This window comes from Euphorbia lathyris, chromosome 9 (assembly GCF_963576675.1).
Source record: "Euphorbia lathyris chromosome 9, ddEupLath1.1, whole genome shotgun sequence".
Classification (NCBI taxonomy): Eukaryota; Viridiplantae; Streptophyta; class Magnoliopsida; order Malpighiales; family Euphorbiaceae; genus Euphorbia; species Euphorbia lathyris.
The window spans coordinates 67886465-67908007 of record NC_088918.1 but is presented as its reverse complement, the minus strand read 5'-3'; the positions used below and the strand labels follow the sequence as shown (position 1 = coordinate 67908007).

The following is a 21543-nucleotide window of genomic DNA, read 5'->3' as shown; positions in this document are numbered from 1 at the left end:
CGGATTAAAATCATCAACTAAACCAAACATTAGCTTCGCATGCTTCGCGAAATCATCGATTCGCAAAATTAGACGAAAGGGAGACAACCGCGCCGTAAAATTACAAACATATTGAGGGTATTTTGGAAAAGTCACACGAACATAATCTAGATATATAGTAGTATATTGAGTAAATTATCCCCTAGTATTTGATCATTTTCTTAATTATCCGTTTATTTTATGTAGAAGATAATTTTGTGAAGGTAAATTACTAATTTTTACCTGATCTTAATTATTTGAAAAGACAAAAAGAGCGAAAACTGTAAGAAAATCACGCAAAACAAGATTCTTCTTCTATCTACTTTCTCTGCTATTCTTTTCTTTTCTTTTTTTTTTCTAATTTTTTGTTTAGTACAGAAAAGACTCCTTCTTATTGTCCCTTCTTCCTTCATCTCCACTCGATCTCTTCTTCTGTGATTCCTTTTCCTTCCCTACTCCCCACACTTCCTCTGCTCTTCTTTTTGCTTCTCCAATCAGTAAAGCTCGAGGATCGAGCTCATCAATCCAAATAAAGCAAGTCAAAAAAAGTCGGCGGTGGTCGGTGTTTGGGTCAGAATGGCGGAGGCATGCTGTTCCACTCAATTGATCGACGGAGATGGTGTCTTCAATGCGGCGGGTCTTGACGACTTCGTTAGGACAACTAAGCTCGCCGATTGTGGTCTTTCTTATGCAGTTGTTGCAATCATGGGTCCTCAAAGTAGCGGTATGTGTTTGCATTGTTAGATCGGTTTAACTAGCTCTTCTGTTTAGTTCGAATTGATTTCGATTTGTTTGTTCATTATTAGAAAGTTGAGTTTGAAATGGCTATTTGGAACTTGAATACTTGATCCTTGTTGATTTTGAAGATTTTTAAGTTAGGCTTTTTTAGTTCATTCGATCTCTTTAGGCTTTTGTGTCCATTCGATCTCTTTTAGGCTTTTTGTGTTCATTCGATCTCTTTCTCTCCTTCTATTCTTATGGAAGTGTCGAACTGAACTTGTTGGTTCTTCAATTGATATTCTGACTTGCAGCTTTAGCAGTGACTGGGATCTTTAATTTGTGCCTATGGGAGAAAATAGAATTTCAATGTTGATTTTCTCGAACATAGCTTTTATGTTTTACATTAATTGGGCTTAATTATTAAAATATAATTTGTGCGATTAGTCTCTTAATCATTTAATTACAGAGATCCTTAGATGGGACGCCGAGAATGAGTTCTTGTCCCCCCTTGTCCCTTTTAAGGCACCTAATTAACCAACTAAAACAGCTTTCTTGTATGTTATGATTTGTTTGGTCAAAGCCTTTATATTGGTTTTCCTAGGTATAGACTAGTTGATTCCATCCTCATTTTTGCTCTCGAGATCAGGCTTACATTGCAGTTACATGGGTGCAGCATGCTTTCATGGAAAATGAAATTTGTGTAGCAATTACCAAGTACACATTTCTGATAATTTTGGAAAATTTTATGGAGTTGAAATGTCATCTTTTGATAGGCGGTCTTTTTGCAGTTTTCCAGTTTGTGTCGTTTTTGTTTTAGGATTACAGCACTTCTCAGTTGGGTTCCTTTAAATTGTATTTTCCACAATCCAGTGAACTGATATAATGTAAAACCCTAAGTTGTCACACCAAATAGTAATTCTTTTCACTAATGCCCAAAATGCCTTGGAGGATATAACCTTATATAATAGGCAAATAAAATCCTAAAATTACTAGAATGTCTCGCCAAATATAAGAATGCTAAAAAAATCTGTCTAAGTTTGCAACTACTGAAATAAGCATTAATAACTTATATGGTGCCATTTTTTCAATTTCAAACCATGCTTGGATTAGGTTGGTACTTGGGACACACTTCTTTGGTAGAACATATTTCGACATTGAACATACAGTTTGTCAAACATTAAGGTATGAGTATCAACATCTCGATTACCTCGGGTGAGAGCACATGATTTTGAGTGCAATTTTCAATCACTTCCCATAAAATTCATGAAAATCAGTTCAGTTCAATAATCAGACTCAGAATGGTAAATTCTTAGCTTGTGCATTAGCAGTAAGTATCCAGGCATGAATTAGAAGCACCCTGTGGAACACTTTTCTAGTTTGTATCAATACCCAGCTGAACTGCTAGTGCAAGAGATTCCTTATACTTATCATGAAGGCAATGGTGATGATTACAAAAGAAGGTGGTGGTGTATGCTGTGGTATGATTGGCCATGGTTATGGTGCCATCATGATGTTCCTGCAGGAGGTCGAGGCAATCTCTAAATATGACATGAAGCATATGAATATGTATTTGAATGTGTATCATATTTCAAAATATTGACATACATTTCTTTATATTTTTGCTTATATTATTTTTACGTACTCTTATTTTGTGAACAGGTAAGAGCACACTTTTGAATCATCTTTTCCATACCAATTTTAGAGAGATGGATACGTATAGGGGAAGGTTTGTTCTCCATTATATTTTATGATTTTAGTTTTAATATCGTTATTCTCTTTTTTTCCTTATTGCTTTCAAAGTACCACTATGCTAAATTGTGTTTTAGGAGTCAAACAACCAAGGGAATTTGGATGGCAAGGTGTCCTGGCATTGACCCTTTTACGCTTGCCATGGATTTGGAAGGAACTGACGGAAGGGAAAGAGGCGAGGTATTAAAATTTGTATAAGTAATTATTCTAGCTTTGCTTTTCAGATGGTTGGCTCTTTTACTAATTTTTATACATTTTTATCTGAAGTTATATTTTCTTAATAGAATTGATACAACTAAGTTATCAGAGATTTGACTACCGTCTCTGTTTATTAATAGTTCTATTAGATTAAATTATGCTGTAATGATGCTAATTAAGCATAATTTTGCGATTCTACATTTCTTTAATCAGTATTTCATTTACAAAGATCATTTGCACTTACGACGACATTGAGGCTAAAAATTGTTGCATGCTTCTGTGCAACCTGAAATGAAACTGTATACTTGACATATGGTTAACTTTTATTGCATCTTTCAACCTAGAATCTCTTTGATACTTGTGTCTTATTATGGTTTTTGAAAAATTCTAATGCCAAATGATGCTGTATGGTTGGTGATGAATTTGTTGGGGCTTCCATACCTATTTTTTTTATTATTATGTTGACTCCTAGAGGCAAAAGAATGTTTTATGCTGTGATCTTGGATACAGAACTGACTTCTGAGTGTGTAGGAAATATTCATCATTCCACTGTGCTATGTTTTTTTGTAATAACGTTGGGGGAAGGCAATGTTACATTATTGATATTGCATAATGCAGTGCTTCACGGTTTTGTATATTGGGTGCCATTGGCATTGGTTTTCCTTAAGAGCTTAGAGGGAGGGTTGATACTATACTCTGCTTTTGCTTTTGTATTGACCTTTATCCTTATGTGAATTTTGGCGCTAAATATATTATACACCATTAGTGTGTTGTTATCTTGAATGCATCCACAAGGTGCTCTGCTAATGGACTTGTGCTTGAAAGGGAGGAGGGGGCATTAAAGAATCAATGAGTTGAATATAAGTTTTGAATCCATCTATTCGTCTTATTAATGTTTAAATTATACTAAAAAATAATAATATGGTTACTATTTTTTCAGGATGACACAACATTCGAGAAACAAAGCTCCCTCTTTGCTTTGGCAGTTGCTGACATTGTACTGATAAACATGTAAGTTTTGTGGGTTCTACAATATATGGTTGGATGCTTTCTGTCTTGGTAAAATATGGATGCTTTCTGTCTTGGTAAAATATGGATGCAGGGGTATCAGTAGATGACTTCAGGGCTTCATATTTTAGGAAGAATTCTAGCGATTAGTTTTTTGAAGGGAAAGCCAGTTTTATTAGTGTTTTTTTCTATGATTTGTTCTTACTTAGTATTGTTTTATATCCCACTCTGCGATTCCTATTCCTAGTAGTACTGGGATTTTTTCTTTATTAGGCTATTGGTGCATATTTAGGAATCTACAAGTGCATTTAATAATACTATTATTGCTTATAATATAGAAGAAATCAATGTAGCTGAAGGCTGGAAAAGAGCATGTCTTGAAGGCAGCAGAGTGTGTTGAACCCCTATCTATGGTTCAGTATAACTGCATCACCCCTGTTTTATATATAAGAATCCAAAATGTTTTATGAAATTACTTTTATGTCATAAACTACTTGGTGTTCTATATCTAGACTGCTACAGTTTGTAGGCTCATGTGCAGGCATGACTTTGCTGTGAGATTAATCACTCAAATTTCTTATGTAGTTGCTAAATTTTCCCAATAAGATACATTTTGATCTATTAAATATTGCTGTTTAACATGTAGTGTTTTGCTCAGGAAATGCGTATGATATTAATGGCTTTGATACAATATAGATGTTTTTCGCTTTTCTTCTTTCTTTCTTTTTATCTTAGTGGTTCTTTTGTAACATGTCTGTCTCTTTACGGATGATCAGATTGTTGACGAGAGAGCGCACCTTGACTAAAAATTAGATATTTCATAAATTGTTAACCTATTTTCAGCTTTTTCTTTGATAAATTATATAGATGACCCCAATGATTGAATGATAGATGGTCACAAGAGTGCATTCAGTTCTGTTCACTTGTATAGCAATCACTTCACGTTATCTTCTTGATGGAACTATTTACAGGTGGTGCCATGACATTGGCCGGGAACAGGCTGCCAACAAGCCTCTTCTAAAAACAGTTTTCCAGGTACTATAGCCATCTTCCAATGTGAAACAGGATACATATAAGTTATTTATTTGATGCCAATTTTTGTAATATTCATAGGTCATGATGCGTTTGTTCAGCCCCCGGAAAACGACTCTGCTATTTGTTATTCGTGATAAAACAAAGGTTTGGACTCCACATTGTTACTTCCTATTTGACAATTCCAACTACCTTGTGCTCTATTGTTGGAACTCATGTTCTTATTTTTGACCTATGTCATGTTTCCACTTACCTTATAGACGCCACTTGAATATTTGGAACCTGTTTTGAGGGAAGATATTCAAAAGGTAGTTTTCCTTATTTTATTGTATACTTTCCTCTTTCCCCCTTTGCCATATGATATTCTGCAGCATCTTCACGGTTAGCAATAATTGCAGATATGGAATTCTATTGCGAAGCCTGACGCTCATAAAAACACCCCTATCAGTGACTTTTTTAACGTATGAAGATATCTCTCTTTGCCCTCTTACTATTGTATTTTGTCTGTAATCATATCTTCTTCCGCTACCAGATTGTCATCTTAAGCTTCTATATGTTCTGATTATTGACTTGAAGGTAGAGGTAACTGCTTTGTCTAGCTATGAAGAAAAGGAGGAGCAGTTCAAAGAGCAGGTAATTATTTTGGCTAAAGTGTTTTTTTTTAATCCTTAATACTTTGCGTCTGTTGTATTCTCTCAACTTCTGGAGTTTCTTGTAGCATTTTCCTATCATTAAGTCCTAATCAATTATTTTCTCTATTCTCTTTATGTTTGCCTTGTTAATTGGAGTACGAGATTTTATTGCAGATGGTAAAAGATAAATAATATATAAAAGTCTGTTGGTCTTGTAATTTATTAGTTTAGTGTGTTTAAGATGATATTCAAGTTTGTTTTTGGTATTACAATCTTGTTGCCTAATATGATGTCTTACACAGGTTGCTCAACTGAGACAGCGATTCTTTCATTCAATTTCTCCAGGAGGACTAGCTGGTGACAGACGAGGAGTTGTCCCCGCTTCAGGATTTTCTTTTAGTTCTCAGCAGATATGGAATGTAATAAAAGAGAACAGGGATCTGGATCTTCCTGCCCACAAGGTTACTAGAATATCCTTTAATTTTCCTTTATGAATATAATTTTTTTTTCCTTCTTTTGTCAATTTGTCTTCTGTCTATTTTGTGTAACAGGTGATGGTTGCCACTGTTCGCTGTGAAGAGATTGGGAATGAGAAGCTGAGTGGCTTGTCCTCTGATAAGGTGCAACCTCAAATATATTATTTTCATTCCTTTTTAATGAATCCTTTTTCTCTTATTTCAAATATGATTGTTTGGTTGTACTGTGAAAATATCCTGTAGGATTGGTTGGCATTGGTAGAAGATGTTGAAGCTGGTCCAGTATCGGGGTTTGGACGAAAGCTCAGCTCTATCTTGGAGAAATATCTTTCAGAGTAAGTATGCACTTCTTGTCAGTTCAAAAGCGTACCATATTCTGCAAGTACCTGTAGTTATTGAGGATCAATTAAGTGTCAAAAAGTTCAAAATCTATGTATCTGGATGTATGTACATCTTGTCTAATGTGTAGGATCCTTATCTTTAAATAGGTGTAATGTAAGTAACGATTTAAGAAGCTTAAAATTTGTTTGTGTTTGCAATTATGTGATGCTCTTTCAATTTTGTTAAGTTTAACTTGTACTACTATTTTGATAACAGTTTTGTCTAAATTAGTAATAGGAAATAGATAGGTCCATATTGATCCCATTTCATCATGGTAATTGTCAGTCTCTCTCTCTCTCTATATATGTGTGTGTGTGTGTGTTTCTGTCTTTTATTTAGTTGTAACACTAATAGACATAGAATTTATAATCTTTATTTTTTAATTTATTTTATTTCACAAAACATTTATATTACTCCTTCTGTTCCACAATACATGTCTTTTAAGGTTAAGGCACACAAATTAAGAAATGTAATTAATTTTATCTAAAAGACTTTGTTACCCTTGTATTAGTTGCATCCACTAATTAACTTTTATCTATTCCCAAAATAAAAAGGCAACTTAAAAAACGGTATATTTGGTAAAAATCAATTAATGTGCATGAATCGAATCAAAACGACATCTATTGTGGAAAGGGGGGAGTACTATTTTTCTTATAATTGGTCAATGAAAGATATAACTTATTTGTAAGGATAGGAATTCTAAAATGTAATATTCCCTTCTTCCAATAGTAATAGGTTTAGTTTTCCTTGTTAACTCAATCACGAACAATAACAACAAAAACAACCATGCCTCAATTTCAATTAAGTTGGGGTGGGCTATATGGTTTTCCCTTTTCTAATTAGTTTTGTTAAAAATGCGATCCCAACTAGGTTCTGATGGAAAGAGTATCATTTTTTTATTAGTGCAAATATAATCATATTTATTTTGCTTGTTAGACATTTTAGTTATAACTCATGACAGAGGTTAGGTTGTTTGCGGAAATAATACTTTAGGTTAAAATCATAAAAATAATGGTATATGAGATAATAATAATAATTAAATAAAGTTTGCTTTTATGCGAGCTCGTCTTTTTAAGATCTTTCAAATTATTTTACTCGTTGTATCTCCAACTCTCAGTTGGATTCAATGCCTTGGTGTTGCTACTATTTTGTCGGCAATCTCTTATATTTCTCCTAATGTCTATTGTACTTTTCAACTTTATTTGCAAACCCTTAAGTAGAATCTAAATTTCTTTTGATAGATATGACATGGAGGCAATCTATTTTGATGAAGGTGTAAGAAATGCAAAACAGCAACAATTGAAAGCAAAAGCATTGGAGGTAAAGCTAACTGTTCTTGTGTTATTGGTTTTTTGTATTGTCCAAGTTGCATATTTTAGGATCTATTCAAAGTACATATCCATAATTTCTGGATTTCAGTAATGGTGATTGCTTTCTTTATATCTGTCTCACTATTAGCATATTATTAAGTTTGAGTTTTGGGAATGATTTATTATCAATTTCTAGAAATTTCAAAGTGAAAAAATAAAAAATGAAACTTGAATCTCTAAAAGTTTCTTCTCATAAATAGTTCATTACGCTTTATTGCTTTCGCATTATAAACTTGTTTCGATATGTGCCTAAAATAAGGAGTTTGAAACTCTCTAGTAGAAGCTATTCTGTGTATTTATCACTATTTACTATTTTAGCTTCATCAGGTAGATGTATCACCATTTTCTCAAAATTAGATTCTAGTGTCACTTAAAGCTAACCAAAGCAACAAATTTAAGAGAGAGCACTCATTACAAGTTGCTAGTAACTGGAAGAAGTTAGAGTTTCTTTCAATTCAGAGAGATCTTGGCTTCACAAAATTTGTTCATCCTACTCTGACTGTTGACCTCATTAAACAGTTGGACATGCAATTTGATGAAGGAGTTGGCTTGCAGATAAAAGGGTGTCAAGCATGTATGAACTAGATATTTTATGTAATCTCATTCTCAATGTATCTCTTTTTAACCTTTTGGTGCAGCACAACTTAGATACTAGGAAAAGCAAAACCATATTTATGCAAGGATTTTAGTAAAATCAATTTTAAGTATGCAACAAAGTCTAGATTGTGGCGTTATTAGGCTCTTTGTTTCACTTGTTGATGACACATTTCATTTTGAAACTAAATAAACAAATTCCTTAATCCTGCATATGGTATGATATTGTGTTTGTGTTTGTGTACATGTATACATAATAGTATGTATTAGCTTGATTCTACCTGGAGTGAAGTACCACAATGTGGTAAAAAAAACTTCTGAATCACCACTGAATGGGATATGTTTTTTCCATTCATCATGCTTTTGTAAAAATTCAAGTCTATATAAACTTTTGTTAACTATCTCAGGATGAGGTTGGCCATTTTGCAATTCTGATATTTTTCAGCAGGAACCACAATTCAGCACATTTTCTTTGTGATTAAATCTCAATTTCAATTGTAAGTGGAAAATATAATGCTTAGCACTTCAAAGCTCAGTCTTATTAAATTAATATTAATAAATCTTATATAAATATTGACAAGTATTAATTTAATTTGGAAATAAATAATTAAATATCCAATATGCAATCAAACAACAGGGAGAGAGAAGTCATTTTCTCATGAACTAGTTTCTCTAATGAGACAAATGAAGCATAATTTTGAGAAAAGGTGCATCTTTACGAATGGGGCTTCAGAGGATCAAGATCTTGATGGTTTGTTAACAGAATTTGTTGCCCCTTAACTTCTAATTAATCTATCCTTGAGCTGTGTGACATGTTTTGGTATCAGTCATGCTACTTCACTTTCTCTCGCTAACAAGAAATAGCTCCTCTAATTTTCCATTTACTGCTTTTGTCCTCATTCTTGGTATTTTGAGTGAATATAATAAAAAAGGATCTGTTTGTATCATAAGCTCTGCTGTTAACCCTCTGTAAATTTTTGGGGAATGTGCAATTTATCATTGTTGTTCATTGTATTCATTATTTAACATCAGGTAGTTGATAAAAACAATCTATTTTGGGGGTGTTTTGGATTTATTGTACTTTAAATGATGATTTATGGTTGTCCTGGTTCCTGAAGATGTTCTCTCCTGTGTTATACAGCTGGTACACCCTGCTTATGTTACCTTGTTGGGACACTTACGTCACAGAACACTTGAAAATTTTAAGACTCGGCTGGAACAGTCACTGAACCATGGAGAAGGATTTGCTGCTTCTGTTCGTGTTTGTGCTCAGTCTTGCATGCTTGAGTTTGACAAAGGATCTGCTGGTAATATGATGCACAGATTGGACTTCCCATACTTGTTCATCTATATATATATTGATTTGTGCCAGTTAAATTTTAGATGCTTTCTATTCGGATATGCTTTTATTCTGCTCTGCAATGGATTTGGCTCATATTTCCTAGTAAATATTCAATATCATTTGGTTATCATATATTTTGTGCTGTAGGTTTGGTTATCATGTATTTTGAGAATTGTCTCTCCCTTTCAAGTTTAAATTTCATTTTTGTATCAGAAGAGTTTTTCTTTGTAAAGAAAAGAAAATTACCTTTGAAGTGTTCTTTATTTTTCCCTCTCTTAGATGCTGCAATAAAACAAGCTGATTGGAATGCTTCAAAGGTCCGGGAAAAACTTCGTCGTGACATTGAGGAACATGCATCATCTACGTGCAGTTTGAAGTTATCCGAAATGACAAGCAAATATGAGGTATACTAGATTGTTAGGTTGATTTTCTTGCCCTTCGGTTCTCTTTACACTATCTACTGTATTCAATTAACAACCAGATCTTGATATGCTAATAATTTGCAGAAACAACTCACTGAAGCACTGACTGGACCTGTAGAATCTCTACTTGAAGCTGGTGGAAACGAGACATGGGCTTCAATAAGAAATCTTCTTAAGCGAGAGACAGAGATTGCTGTGTCCGAATTTTCCAATGCAGTTGCCACTTTTGAGTTGGATGAATCTGCAGTTGAAACGATGGTACAAAATTTGAGGGATCATGGAAGAAATATCGTGGAGAAAAAAGCGAGGGAGGAAGCAGGGAAAGTTTTGATCCGCATGAAGGACAGGTTGGTGGTTATATCTTGTAACTTAGTATTTATTATTTCAATTGTTTTTTTTGTTTGTTTTTTTTTTCTTTTGTTAATTGGTTTGTCTTGGATCGTATTTCAGATTCTCAACTGTTTTCAGTCATGACAATGATTCAATGCCGAGGGTTTGGACAGGGAAAGAAGACATAAGAGCAATTACAAAGGATGCACGCTCTGCAGTAAGCTATCTGAATTTCTTTAGTTCATTGCTGTCTGGTGATTCATACGAGTAAATATTTAATTGCTTGCAATTCTTTCGTTGCAGTCTTTGAAACTTCTCTCAGTCATGTCTTCCATACGCTTGGATGAGGAGAAGCCTGACAAAATTGAGAATGTTCTCACTTCCTCTCTCATGGATGGAACAGTTGCCGTCTCTTCTTCCAGGGACCGAAGCATAGGAACTACTTTGGACCCCCTTGCTTCAAGCTCCTGGGAAGAGGTAAGTCGTCGGGCATTGGTTCAGTTATGCATGTATGTGGGTGTTCCTATATCCTTATTTTGGTAGTGTTTTCTATGATAAATGAATGACCTTTCATGTATGTCAAATGTCTTTCAGGTTTCTCCGAAAGATACACTGATCACACCAGTTCAGTGCAAATCTTTATGGAGGCAATTCAAAGCAGAGACTGAATATACAGTTACTCAAGCAATTTCAGCTCAGGTACACTAATATTTGTTGTAGTTGATGATGCTATGCATTTTAAACTTATGTTTGTGTCTATATGCCTAAATATTTGAGTCCATTGCTGATGGAACTTTATGTTCCATATCAAAGAGATTGTTCTTTCCATTTTGTTCCCTTACACTCTATTAACATGCTGGAAAAGAATCATTGTGATGCACTTTCCTGTGATTAAAACTTTGATCTTTTATATTCTTCAGGAGGCGCATAAACGCAGCAACAACTGGCTACCCCCTCCATGGGCAATTGCAGCAATGGTTATCCTTGGTTTTAATGAATTCATGCTTCTTTTGAAGTAATTACTCAAACTGAAAGTCTTACACAATTAAAAAACAACGTATTTTAAGTCACTTATCTTTTGAACTCCACGAGAATATTTTCATTTGTTGACATTTTGGCTTTTATTGAAACAGGAATCCTCTTTACCTCATGGTTCTTTTTGTTGCGTACTTACTTTCAAAAGCCCTATGGGTTCAAATGGACATTGGAGGACAGTTTCAACATGGGGCGGTAAGTAGAAGGATCAACTTCCGAATGCACATTTTTTGTTCTCACTATAATGCAGTGTAGTGGAATTAAAGTATCTTTTATTTCTGTATTAAATTTTAATATCACTATACTTCACCTTCCATTAATGTTATCAAACATGCTCGTAATTCTTATCTATGTAGACTGCTAGAGACTTGACTCGTTGTACTATTAAGTTGTGCAGCATTAATTTGCTAAGCCGTGCATAAACAGAATATTGAAAGCCTGTTCATGTCTGAATTTTCTCTCATAGATGGACTTCTGTAGTTACATTGAAACATGATAGATAGGACTCGAGAAATAGACGACGAAGCATTTATTTTCCTTTGATTATAGGATGCTACTGAAATAGTACACTTTGTGATGAGCTAATCCTATCTTATCTCTTTGTTGGCAGTTGGCGGGTATAATCTCCATTTCATCTAAGTTCCTTCCAACCGTAATGAATATTCTAAAGCGACTTGCTGAAGAGGCACAAGGACGTCAAACCCCTGGAGCTCCAATGGGGCAGTCAGTCTCTTCTCAGGGTTATATGAATCCATCTCAGAACACAATTCCCGAGTCTTCTGTATCATCCAACATTTCATCCTCCAACGAGGGTGTTGTTGAGTACTCTAGTCCGAACATGACACACAGACGGAGTGCAAAAGTTCATGATGGAGAACTATCTTCTTAAGAACCGACTCCAATTTGTAGAATATGTATCAATCAAACAAGTTGAAAAGAGCCGGCCGGCGGTTCTACTCCATGTCAGATTGTAATTCGAGGTAAGAAGATTAGCAAACCAGGATTTCATTTGCAGATGATGCTTTACGTGTGCAACAAGAAACAATATTTAGGGTATAGAGATGGAGCTTTTGGACTTGAAAATTATTCGAAATTCTGTACGGTTATATAGTTTTGTTTAAATTCCTTGCATTATCTTGGATTTGGGAATTAAATATTTTCTTATTCCCAATTAAGAATATTTAGCAAGTGCCTGTTTGTTTCTTTTTTTTTTTCTTTTTTCTTTTTTAGATATTTAAGTGTTGGATTGCGATTGAGAAACAACGATTGATAGTTAATTTCAAAGGAAAATTAACTAATATCTACTATCTATTATTTACAGCAAAACAGTAACAATCGAATCAAATAGGTTTTATCACTTTGGGTACGACTTATTTTTTGGGTACTAGCATGAGTAGGGTGTAATCAAATCGAGCCGAGTTTTGGCTTGTGCATGCTTGGCTCAATAAAAAATGTATGAGTTAGAGCTCTGTTGGTGAGCTATTTGTTAATTCTATTATGAATTTTCCTTGCAAACTGTTCATCAATTATGTTAATTTGAAATTTTTTAATACATGTAAAATACACCTATGAAAGGAATATTATTATTAAAAAATAATGGAACAAATTTGTTTACAAATCTATCAATGAATATTATAATCGAGTGAGCTTGTTTTTGAGCTTTCGAGTTAAGTTTTGTCGTGCTTAAACTCAACTCATTTGTATATTGAATCTAGTACAAGTTTTTATTGAGCCTACCATAAGCATTAGATTTTAAGAATTGATAGAAAAAGGGAAAAAAATGCTATCTCATAAACTTAAATTGACCTAATGAATTCAAGAAGTAATTGCATTTTTCACTTTTCATGCAACAATTTAAATTAATTGCAATTCATTACCTAAAATGGTCAAAATGAGAAGGAAAGAACAAGAAAATTTTCAGAGAAAAACTGTGGTGTAGCAATAAAATTAGGGTTAGTTACATGAATATCATAATTAACTATAAAATTACAATGATTAGTAAACTTAATTCTGAATGTCATTGTTGGGGGAAAACTTGATATAATTGTAGATAGTTTTTCAAATGTGAATTTACATGTAAATTTCCTATAAAATTAATTGTTCTGAAATCTGTAAAGATTAATTAATTTTTTTTTATGAGTGATTGCGGTTAAAATTTAAATTAATTAATAAATATTTTAAATCAGTAATTAAAAATAATAAATTTATCAAAATTAAATAAATACAAAAAAAAACATTAAAATTTTCAAAATAGAGTTATTGGTATAAAAAAAAGTTGCAAGTTACATTTTAATCAAACTAACCAGATATTATACTATTCTTGGAGTAGAAAACTAAAAACGATCTAAAAAAATAGAACCGGACAAACTCTTATTCTATTATTAATGAACCTTTATATTAAAGATTAAAAGGGTGTTTAGCTTCTCATGTTTGTTTCACTCCAAAATAGAGAGACTTTTAAGTATTTGGTTAGACACATTCTGTTTGCATTTTTATAGCTGACACAGTTTTTTTACAAAAGCAGACAATCCTGCTTTTTGAAAAATAAGTTTTTTCCAATAGAAACAACAAACAGCAACAATAGATAAACCAAACGGACTCTAAGATAGGCTAAGCACTAAAGACGAATTAAAGTATAATACGTATTAAAGTGGTCCAATGGAATTTTTCATAATTTGATTATTGTCATACTTGATGAGTAAAGTGCTATATTAATAATATTATTACATAACTTTAAACAGATATGAATTTTAGTATTTAACAACCTTACCTTTATTAGTATTATTTAGCTTTTGGTAGACATAATCATTTTCATTGACTTGAGAAATAAGACATAATCATTTTCATTGACTTGAGAAATAACAACACAGAAAATGAGTTTCATTTTGAATAATTTTTTGTTTAATCAAGAATTGTTAAAAAGAACATTTACCATAAAGAATTCCTTATAATAATTTTTCAGAACATTGTTGTTCATAATTGTTCCCAATTCCATAAAAAGAAAACTAGTAGTCTCCTGAGAGGAAAGATTTGCTCAGCACAAAAAAGTTATGCAGAAACTGTATTGAACCTATTTCGATATCAATTTGCTTTCGACTCTATATAATGCTAAAAACCGGCAACATGAACAATATCGCTCCAGTCCTGATTACCTTTGAAAACGGAGGTTCCGGGAGACAGAATGCGCAGCTCAAATGTTATCACGAGAGAGAGAGAGAGAGAGAGAGAGAGAGAGAGAGAGAGAGAGCAGTTTGTTTAATCAAGAGAAGAGCTTTTGCCTTAGTTTAGCAATGGTGAGGTCTGCACCTCCAAACCCATCCATTACAGCTTTTGCAGAAGGAAACTCGGCTCTGGCTGTCAAACTGTATAAAAACATATGATGTAGTTAGTTAGAAATTCAACCACTGTGCTGAAAGTAATGATATTTCGATAATGCCCTTATGCAAAAAAGCTCCAAAAAGCGCGCTTAAATGCGGACATGTCAAATTGAAAGATCAATGGCTCAACACACTGCATCTTTATGTGCTTCATACGAACGATAATGTGTTTGTTCATGTTGTGTTGATTTTTCACGACATTTGCGTTCATTCTTTTTTGAACATACAACATGTATCACTAAATTATATGTAGGTTCACAATTACAACTAACTAATTTGGCGAGCAAGAGTTTAATATATGCAATTATAGTTGATCAATGGCTTCAATCGTGTCCAATTGAAAGATCAATGCTGAAAATACTTAACGGCAAGGGTAGATTAGAAAAAAAGAGTTGTTGTCTCGAAAGGTGAAATAATTAGCTTCAGAAAACAAGCTTTTTACCTGCTCCGAAGAACAACACAGGGCATGCCAATTTTCTCGGCAGCAGCTACTCCAGGCTGGCTACCAGCGACAAGGACACAATTGCTAACAGGTAACCCAGCATACTCCGCCCCAGCACGCAATGCAGCTACGATCTTCTGTAGGCTGCGAAATTACGATTTCACCAGTTAGCCCTTTTTACAATTTAACATGCAAAACATGGATTAGAAGTACAGACAGTCACTCAATTTTGTCTAATGTTTCAACAAAACAATTGGAGTTCGTTTTCGTTTCATACAATCACATTGACAATTTTACAGCAATTTCAGAACCGGAATGGTGACTTGGATGAATTACAATACAAATATAATCCCATTTTAACACCACGTGTCAAAAAAATATTGTGCCGTGCGGAATCCACTAATTTAGCTTTAACATAATCCGATTTCTAATATTGTTAGCTTTCAAAATTATACACATTAAGGGATTTAGTAGTAGAACACAAGTTGTGGAAACATTGACTGAAATCTGGAAAACAACTAAATAGGTAAGTATGCAGACTAACCTTTCAGGCGTGCTTGTATCAAGCTGAACACTCAACTTCAGCATTGAAGCAACTTCCTCAGCTATCTTTTGTCTCTCAGCAGAAGCTGGTCCGGAAAGCAAGAACAGACTCCTTTAGTACGCAATCTTCTGCAGCGAAAAAATGAATATTATTGGACAAATAAGAGGCAATCAACATGGGATTAGAATTTACCTGCTTTTCTTGCTTCCTTAGCAAGTTGTTCATCCAAACCTGACGACACTCCTTTACCAAGAACAAGTTGGCCATACCAACTCTGTTCTACTTCGACATTCCCAACAGTCTTTATCTTTGAAATTCTTTCACTTCCAAGCTTGTCTACAATGGACCTAAAAATGTCCAAAAATTAAATTAATACACAGAGACATAACAGATAGACATCATATTCATCCAACTATATTTAAAACACCTCATGCATATGTTTCATAAAAACAGAACACTGGAGATTTAAACCAAACCAGGACCATTGTGAATAAAGCCATAAGGTTCAAGCTCTAACATAAATAGGGCAAATTCCAACTCAAGGAAAAGGAACAGACAGCAAAGATAGTTTAAAATCTCCATGTCACTTAAAAATGCTTCTTTACAATTTGAAGAAAAATAAAGGAAGAATAAGACTGGTCTTAGTCATATAAATTCTGGACAGAAGAAAAGGAAGAGGAAGAAGAACAATACCTGGTAATACTTTCATCACTTCTACCATAAGCTGTTAGAACGACTACAGGTAATCCTTCATTACATGCATCATCAATAAAACTGCGTGAAATTTTTCAAGATCTAAAGTAAGTATTCAAGCTAAGAAAGTAACAATGAAAATACCATCAAACAATGCCATCAAGATTTAATGAAATGCCCAAAACTGGCATAGGAACTTAACTACATCAAGTGTTCATTTGATGAGAGCTTTTTTTTTTCTTTGTTTCCCAAACTCATGATGGGTATAAATACTTGTCAGCATACATATTTGAGACTGAGAAAGGCTGTAATGCTAGAACTCAACTTTGAAGACAAGCTTTTGATTATGTATGTTAGTTTTTTGCTACTACAATTGAAATTATTCATTTGGGAAAAACGAAATGGTGATCGAACGTGCTATAAAAATCTTTCCTCTTTAGCTCATTTCTAATAATATAAGATAATTATAGATGTTAATACTGGCAATTAGATTAAAACAGTACAGAGAGAAAGAGAACTGTCTTGAAAAGGTACAAAATCATATTCCTATTCTGCAACTACTTTCAAGAAAATTGATTAAGTTTTGCAGAAAAACAGCAAAAGCCTCTTATTTAAACCTTTTATACGAACAGCTACTAAGTTAAGGGCCAGAAATTTCTAACGCTATTATGTGTGGCGGTTGCAAGATCAACCTATTCATATACTACATTCTTTTTCATTTCAACTTTATATGGTAGCTGTCCACATTTGAGCCTTTCTTGAGTTCCAAATATCTTGAACTTCCTCAAGATGAATCATTTATTAGACTAAGTCATTCAAGGCTTCAAAAGAATCCATTTAGTTTATAGTTCTTGTTCGTCAAAGATGTTAAACAACTACAAGGTAACTACACGAATAGCCAAAAGTTTCAGCTATTATATCTAACTAAACAACAGATAAAGATATCAAAGTTACAGAGATAGCTGTAGTGAAAAAATAAAATTCTAACTGGAAAACTTAAGTTTAAGATGAGACAACTCACTCCTTTGCTCCAGGACGTAAAGGTGAACTTTTTGAAATCACAAACTCATCCATTGCATTTTTCTGCCAACAACTATGACCATTTAGAAACCAACAATACAAGAAAATACTCAAATAGCATGGTTCTCAAATAGCATGGTTCTATGCTTGAAATGAGTTTAATCTAACTAAAATTACAAAACCTCTAGTTCTTAATTTTGTTCCTTTCACAACTCATGGTTTTTAATTCTTGGGAATTTTTCTTCATTTATACAGGGCGAGCCTTAGGAGCGGCCTCTTGCCAAAAAAATTGGCAAGGGAAGGCTTGCCCCCAGTACACCTGTCACGTCCGTGTCTAAATTTTTAGACTTTATATATGTTTTTAGGTGATAAAGTACAGAATATAGAGAAGGTTACCAACCGATTAGGCGAGGTTTGGACGTTGGCTGCTTATTGTTAGAATTATGGTTAGAACTTTGGTATTTCAATTGTAATATATATGATATTATGATATTGGGATAAATTGGAGACTCCTAAGTGTTGATTACAATCTTTCTATTTCACGTCCGATGCCGATTGAGGTCGTCTAGGGTCGGGTGTGACAACACCCTTGTGGTGGGACCCCTTCCCGGACCCTCGCTTAGCGGGGACGCGTAATGCACCGGGCCGCCCTTTATACGGAGCGAGCCTTGGCGCAACAGTAAACGTTGTTGTCGTGTGACTGAGAGGTCACGGGTTTGAGTTTTAGGAGCGGCTTCTTGCCAAAAAAAAAAAATGGAAGAGGAAGGCTTGCCCCCAGTACACCCTTGTGGTGGGACCCCTCCCCGGACCCTCGCTTAAGCAGGGACGCGTAGTGCACCGGGCCGTCCTATACAGGTAAAAGCTCAAACTAGAAATGCTAAGATTTTAAAATTGATTATGCCTTTTTTTATAACAATAATCAACCATTGCTAGCATTAGTTGAATCAAAGTAAATGAATCCAATTTTCAAATAACACCTTTTCTGGCAAAAATGATTTATGAATTACACAAGTAACTGCCATTGATTTAATGCCACTTATAAACCAATACCTTTTCGCGCAGAACATTTTTTACGAATGTGCCTTTCTCACTTGTGGGCAATGATGTAGGCCAACCAATCTGGAAAAAAGAAATACGGGGAATGAATATATCAAACAAATTACAAAGTCAATTAATTTCCACAAAACTCACCCTGTTAAAGTATAATAGAAGCATTCTTTCCTCATCACCAGCACTCTTCCTGAAACAGGAAAAGGTATAATTTTGTATTGTAAGAACTAAGAACAGATGCTTAAGCATAAAATGCAACTGAGATGCTTTTCACGTATACTCCAAGAGACGTAATGTGATCCATGTTCCAAAATTATCATTCTGCTGCAACTAGAACTGTTCATTAGGTGTGTTGGGGACATATTTAGGTTCACAAATTTTTTCCCCTAAACTCAAGCCTGAATGTTTGGGTTACAAATATTAGCCAAACCTGAGCCAAATGTAAAATGTATATAGGAAAATACATAGAAAAATAATTAGGTGGTTCATGCTAGGAGGGTCATTTTATCTATCAACTTATAAAACTGGCTCCTGTTGGCTTGAGCCAAGTCCAACTCGCATACAAATTTTTTGCTCAAACCATAAGTTGTGTTTCGGCGTGGACAAATCAAAGCAGGTAGGTGCAGCAGAGGACCGTAAAAAGGTCTAGCTGTAACCAAGTCTGAATGAAGAGCATGCATAAAATAATAGACCACTCAATTTATAAGATAAACATGAGAATCTTATATCAAAAGTTCAAGTCTGTATTACACTGGATTCTTTCGCACCTTACAAGATCTAGATAGATAGGTTCCGTCCAATTTGCACAATCAAGTCCAAGCTTCTGAAATGCTGATGGCATTGGGGAAGAAAATCCATAAGTTATACTCTTAAACTCACAGAGATACATAATAGCTGAAATATTCTTTTCTTTTATCATTTTAGACATAAGCATAGAGTTAACTCATCATCGTACCTAAATTAAAGGCTTGACGATTCCCTAGGCGGTACGCATCCATGAGAACCCTATAAGAAAAAGAACAAAAAAAAAAAAACAAAAAAAGAAAAAACCATCCAAAATTTACATCATCAAAGCGTTAAAACAAGAGAGACAATAAATAAATATAGAATATAACCAATTCTTAAGTAACTCCATTTATATAATGGATACCATACTTCCATGTCTAAATTTTTTTGTCAATCTATTGCAGCGAAAAGTCAACAATGACTAAACAACAAGATCACAAAATGACCATGAAAATCTAAGTGTACCAAATGAATTTGTGTAAATACCATAGAAGCAATACATAAGGAATTAATCAATTCATACAAAGGAGGGAGCAACATCAATTGACAGAAAACTGAAGTTCAGGGTTTTTCCGTTGCATAAATAAACCATAGAGGGTGAATTGGTGAATAAGAATAAGCACATCAAACAAATAGTAAAGGAGGGGCAATAAATAGCTCAAACAAACCTAGAGATATGGAATTAGGAGTATAAATTATAAAATCAAATAGATAGAAGCAATATCCCCTTTCCCAATACAAACTAACTTCAAATTTATGAAATCAAACACAATGGCAGAGAACACAAACGCATAACTGAAGTATTTGGGGAAAAAGAACTCTCTGAAGCATACCCATCAACCTCGAGAAGAATTGCTATTTCTTGAGGTGGGTTTTGGTTGCTGTTAGAGGACGAGGAGGAGAAAGGAGTGAACCCACTTGGCTGGGAGAAATTGGGAAGAAATTTGAATTTCCCCGGGAAACTGGAGGAAGAGGGATGACCCAGAGAGGAAATTTTGTAGTTCTTATGTGCAATTTGATGGTAGCATTTGTTAGAGTTGCTTGAGAAATGGGAAGAAAAGAGAAGCGAATAGGATAATGTTGCCATGGGAATTGGAAACTCAAACTTGTTTCTGATTTTCGACAGATATTGTTGAGCTATTCTGTGGAATCAATTGACTTTTATCATTTGTGAAAAAAAAAAATCTTTTTCTCTCTAGAAATGCATGTCAAGGGGCGAATACAAAACTGTTTCTTTGGAGTTCTTTGTAGTTATTATAGTAAGCATCCGGTCTTCCATGTACCTCTAATTTACATTTGGACACGTGTGGTATGACTCCATGTAATAATTAAAATAATGGGATCTTTTATAATATATGTGAATTCATATTACACGTGTTACAATATGTATGAGAGGTCCATTTAACATAGAGAACCAGATGCTTCTAATAATTTGTCGTTCGGCTGGGTCAATTTGACAACGGACCAAATTTTACACCAAGTGAAAAAGGTATAAAAAAATTCAAACGATATAAAAAGCAGCAACTAATAATAATTCCAATAAAAGATAGAGTAAAACCTACATTATTAATTAGTTTTTATTAATATAAAGTAATGAACTACTGACAACTTTTTGAACTACCAATAGGTGGTAAAAGTAACCTTCAAAATTTCGTATATTGAAAATTTTGCAAAATTAGTTCATGTTCAATATTTATGAATTTTTTTTCTCAACGTAACACATCAAGCAATTTCCAAGCAAATCATCTCTCATTCGGTTGCGCAAATCGATGTTGATAATGTTCATTGAAGGAAAACAACTTTCAAATATAGTTGTTGCAACATGTAAGATCAATGCTAATTCGATAGTCGATACACCAAACGATAAGTAGTGTGATATTTATTTTTCACCATCTTCTTTGCAAACTCGCCAATATCACAAAGACTATAGAAGAATTCATTCGATCTTACATCAGTAATGTAGTTCTTAACCTGGTGATGAAGCTCAATTAGCTTAAAGAAAGAAAAATCTTATGAATACAACTTAGCAAAATATAGTAGTCTTTCAGGATCAAAATTAGCAAAAGAATTTGAAGGATCAAGACATGTTATGCACCTAAGTAACTCTCAACTTGCCTTGTGAAACTTCTGTCTAATGCTCCAGAACTATCGACAATAACCTACAAGTAAAATAGTTCATGAAATGATTAAATATGTCATTTATGAAATCAAATACCTTCAAAAAAGTTTCCGCACGAAAATGGTGCGCGTACTCCATCAATAAGACGGTTAGCACAATATTGAATGACATCCTCCGTATTAGGTACATGTATTTCTCGTGCATT

General features: G+C 33.9%; 2 protein-coding genes across 2 annotated transcripts; one reads left to right on the top strand and one right to left on the bottom strand.

Moving 5' to 3' along the window:
• The first annotated feature begins 342 nt into the window (after nucleotides 1–342).
• Nucleotides 343–12510, top strand: LOC136207152 (protein ROOT HAIR DEFECTIVE 3 homolog 2). The gene is made up of 22 exons (XM_065998437.1): nucleotides 343–742; nucleotides 2398–2464; nucleotides 2565–2667; nucleotides 3626–3696; nucleotides 4665–4728; nucleotides 4807–4872; nucleotides 4986–5033; nucleotides 5124–5186; nucleotides 5302–5358; nucleotides 5660–5818; nucleotides 5909–5977; nucleotides 6077–6168; nucleotides 7456–7534; nucleotides 9320–9485; nucleotides 9800–9924; nucleotides 10027–10289; nucleotides 10393–10489; nucleotides 10576–10749; nucleotides 10867–10971; nucleotides 11193–11287; nucleotides 11406–11502; nucleotides 11918–12510. The coding sequence occupies exons 1-22, from the start codon at nucleotides 595–597 to the stop codon at nucleotides 12194–12196; spliced, it is 2487 nt and encodes an 828-aa protein (XP_065854509.1). The 5' UTR covers nucleotides 343–594; the 3' UTR covers nucleotides 12197–12510.
• A 1680-nt stretch (nucleotides 12511–14190) lies between these two features.
• On the bottom strand, nucleotides 14191–20422 carry LOC136205206 (CBBY-like protein). The gene is made up of 11 exons (XM_065995709.1): nucleotides 20053–20422; nucleotides 19389–19438; nucleotides 19201–19264; nucleotides 18575–18623; nucleotides 18434–18502; nucleotides 17385–17446; nucleotides 16364–16444; nucleotides 15863–16017; nucleotides 15671–15755; nucleotides 15127–15270; nucleotides 14191–14669 (listed from the first exon to the last, which is right to left on the bottom strand). The coding sequence occupies exons 1-11, from the start codon at nucleotides 20304–20306 to the stop codon at nucleotides 14567–14569; spliced, it is 1116 nt and encodes a 371-aa protein (XP_065851781.1). The 5' UTR covers nucleotides 20307–20422; the 3' UTR covers nucleotides 14191–14566.
• Nucleotides 20423–21543: the final 1121 nt, after the last annotated feature.

Coding starts and splice junctions, on each gene's coding strand:
- LOC136207152 (XM_065998437.1), top strand. CDS start 595: ATGGCGGAGGCATGCTGTTCCACTCAATTGATCGACGGAGATGGTGTC. Junction 5,187..5,301: donor CTATCAGTGACTTTTTTAAC/GTATGAAGATAT, acceptor ATTGACTTGAAG/GTAGAGGTAACTGCTTTGTC. Junction 5,359..5,659: donor AGGAGCAGTTCAAAGAGCAG/GTAATTATTTTG, acceptor TGTCTTACACAG/GTTGCTCAACTGAGACAGCG.
- LOC136205206 (XM_065995709.1), bottom strand. CDS start 20,306: ATGGCAACATTATCCTATTCGCTTCTCTTTTCTTCCCATTTCTCAAGC. Junction 18,503..18,574: donor TTCTATTATACTTTAACAGG/GTGAGTTTTGTG, acceptor TCTTTTTTCCAG/ATTGGTTGGCCTACATCATT. Junction 16,445..17,384: donor TTACGTCCTGGAGCAAAGGA/GTGAGTTGTCTC, acceptor AATTTCACGCAG/TTTTATTGATGATGCATGTA.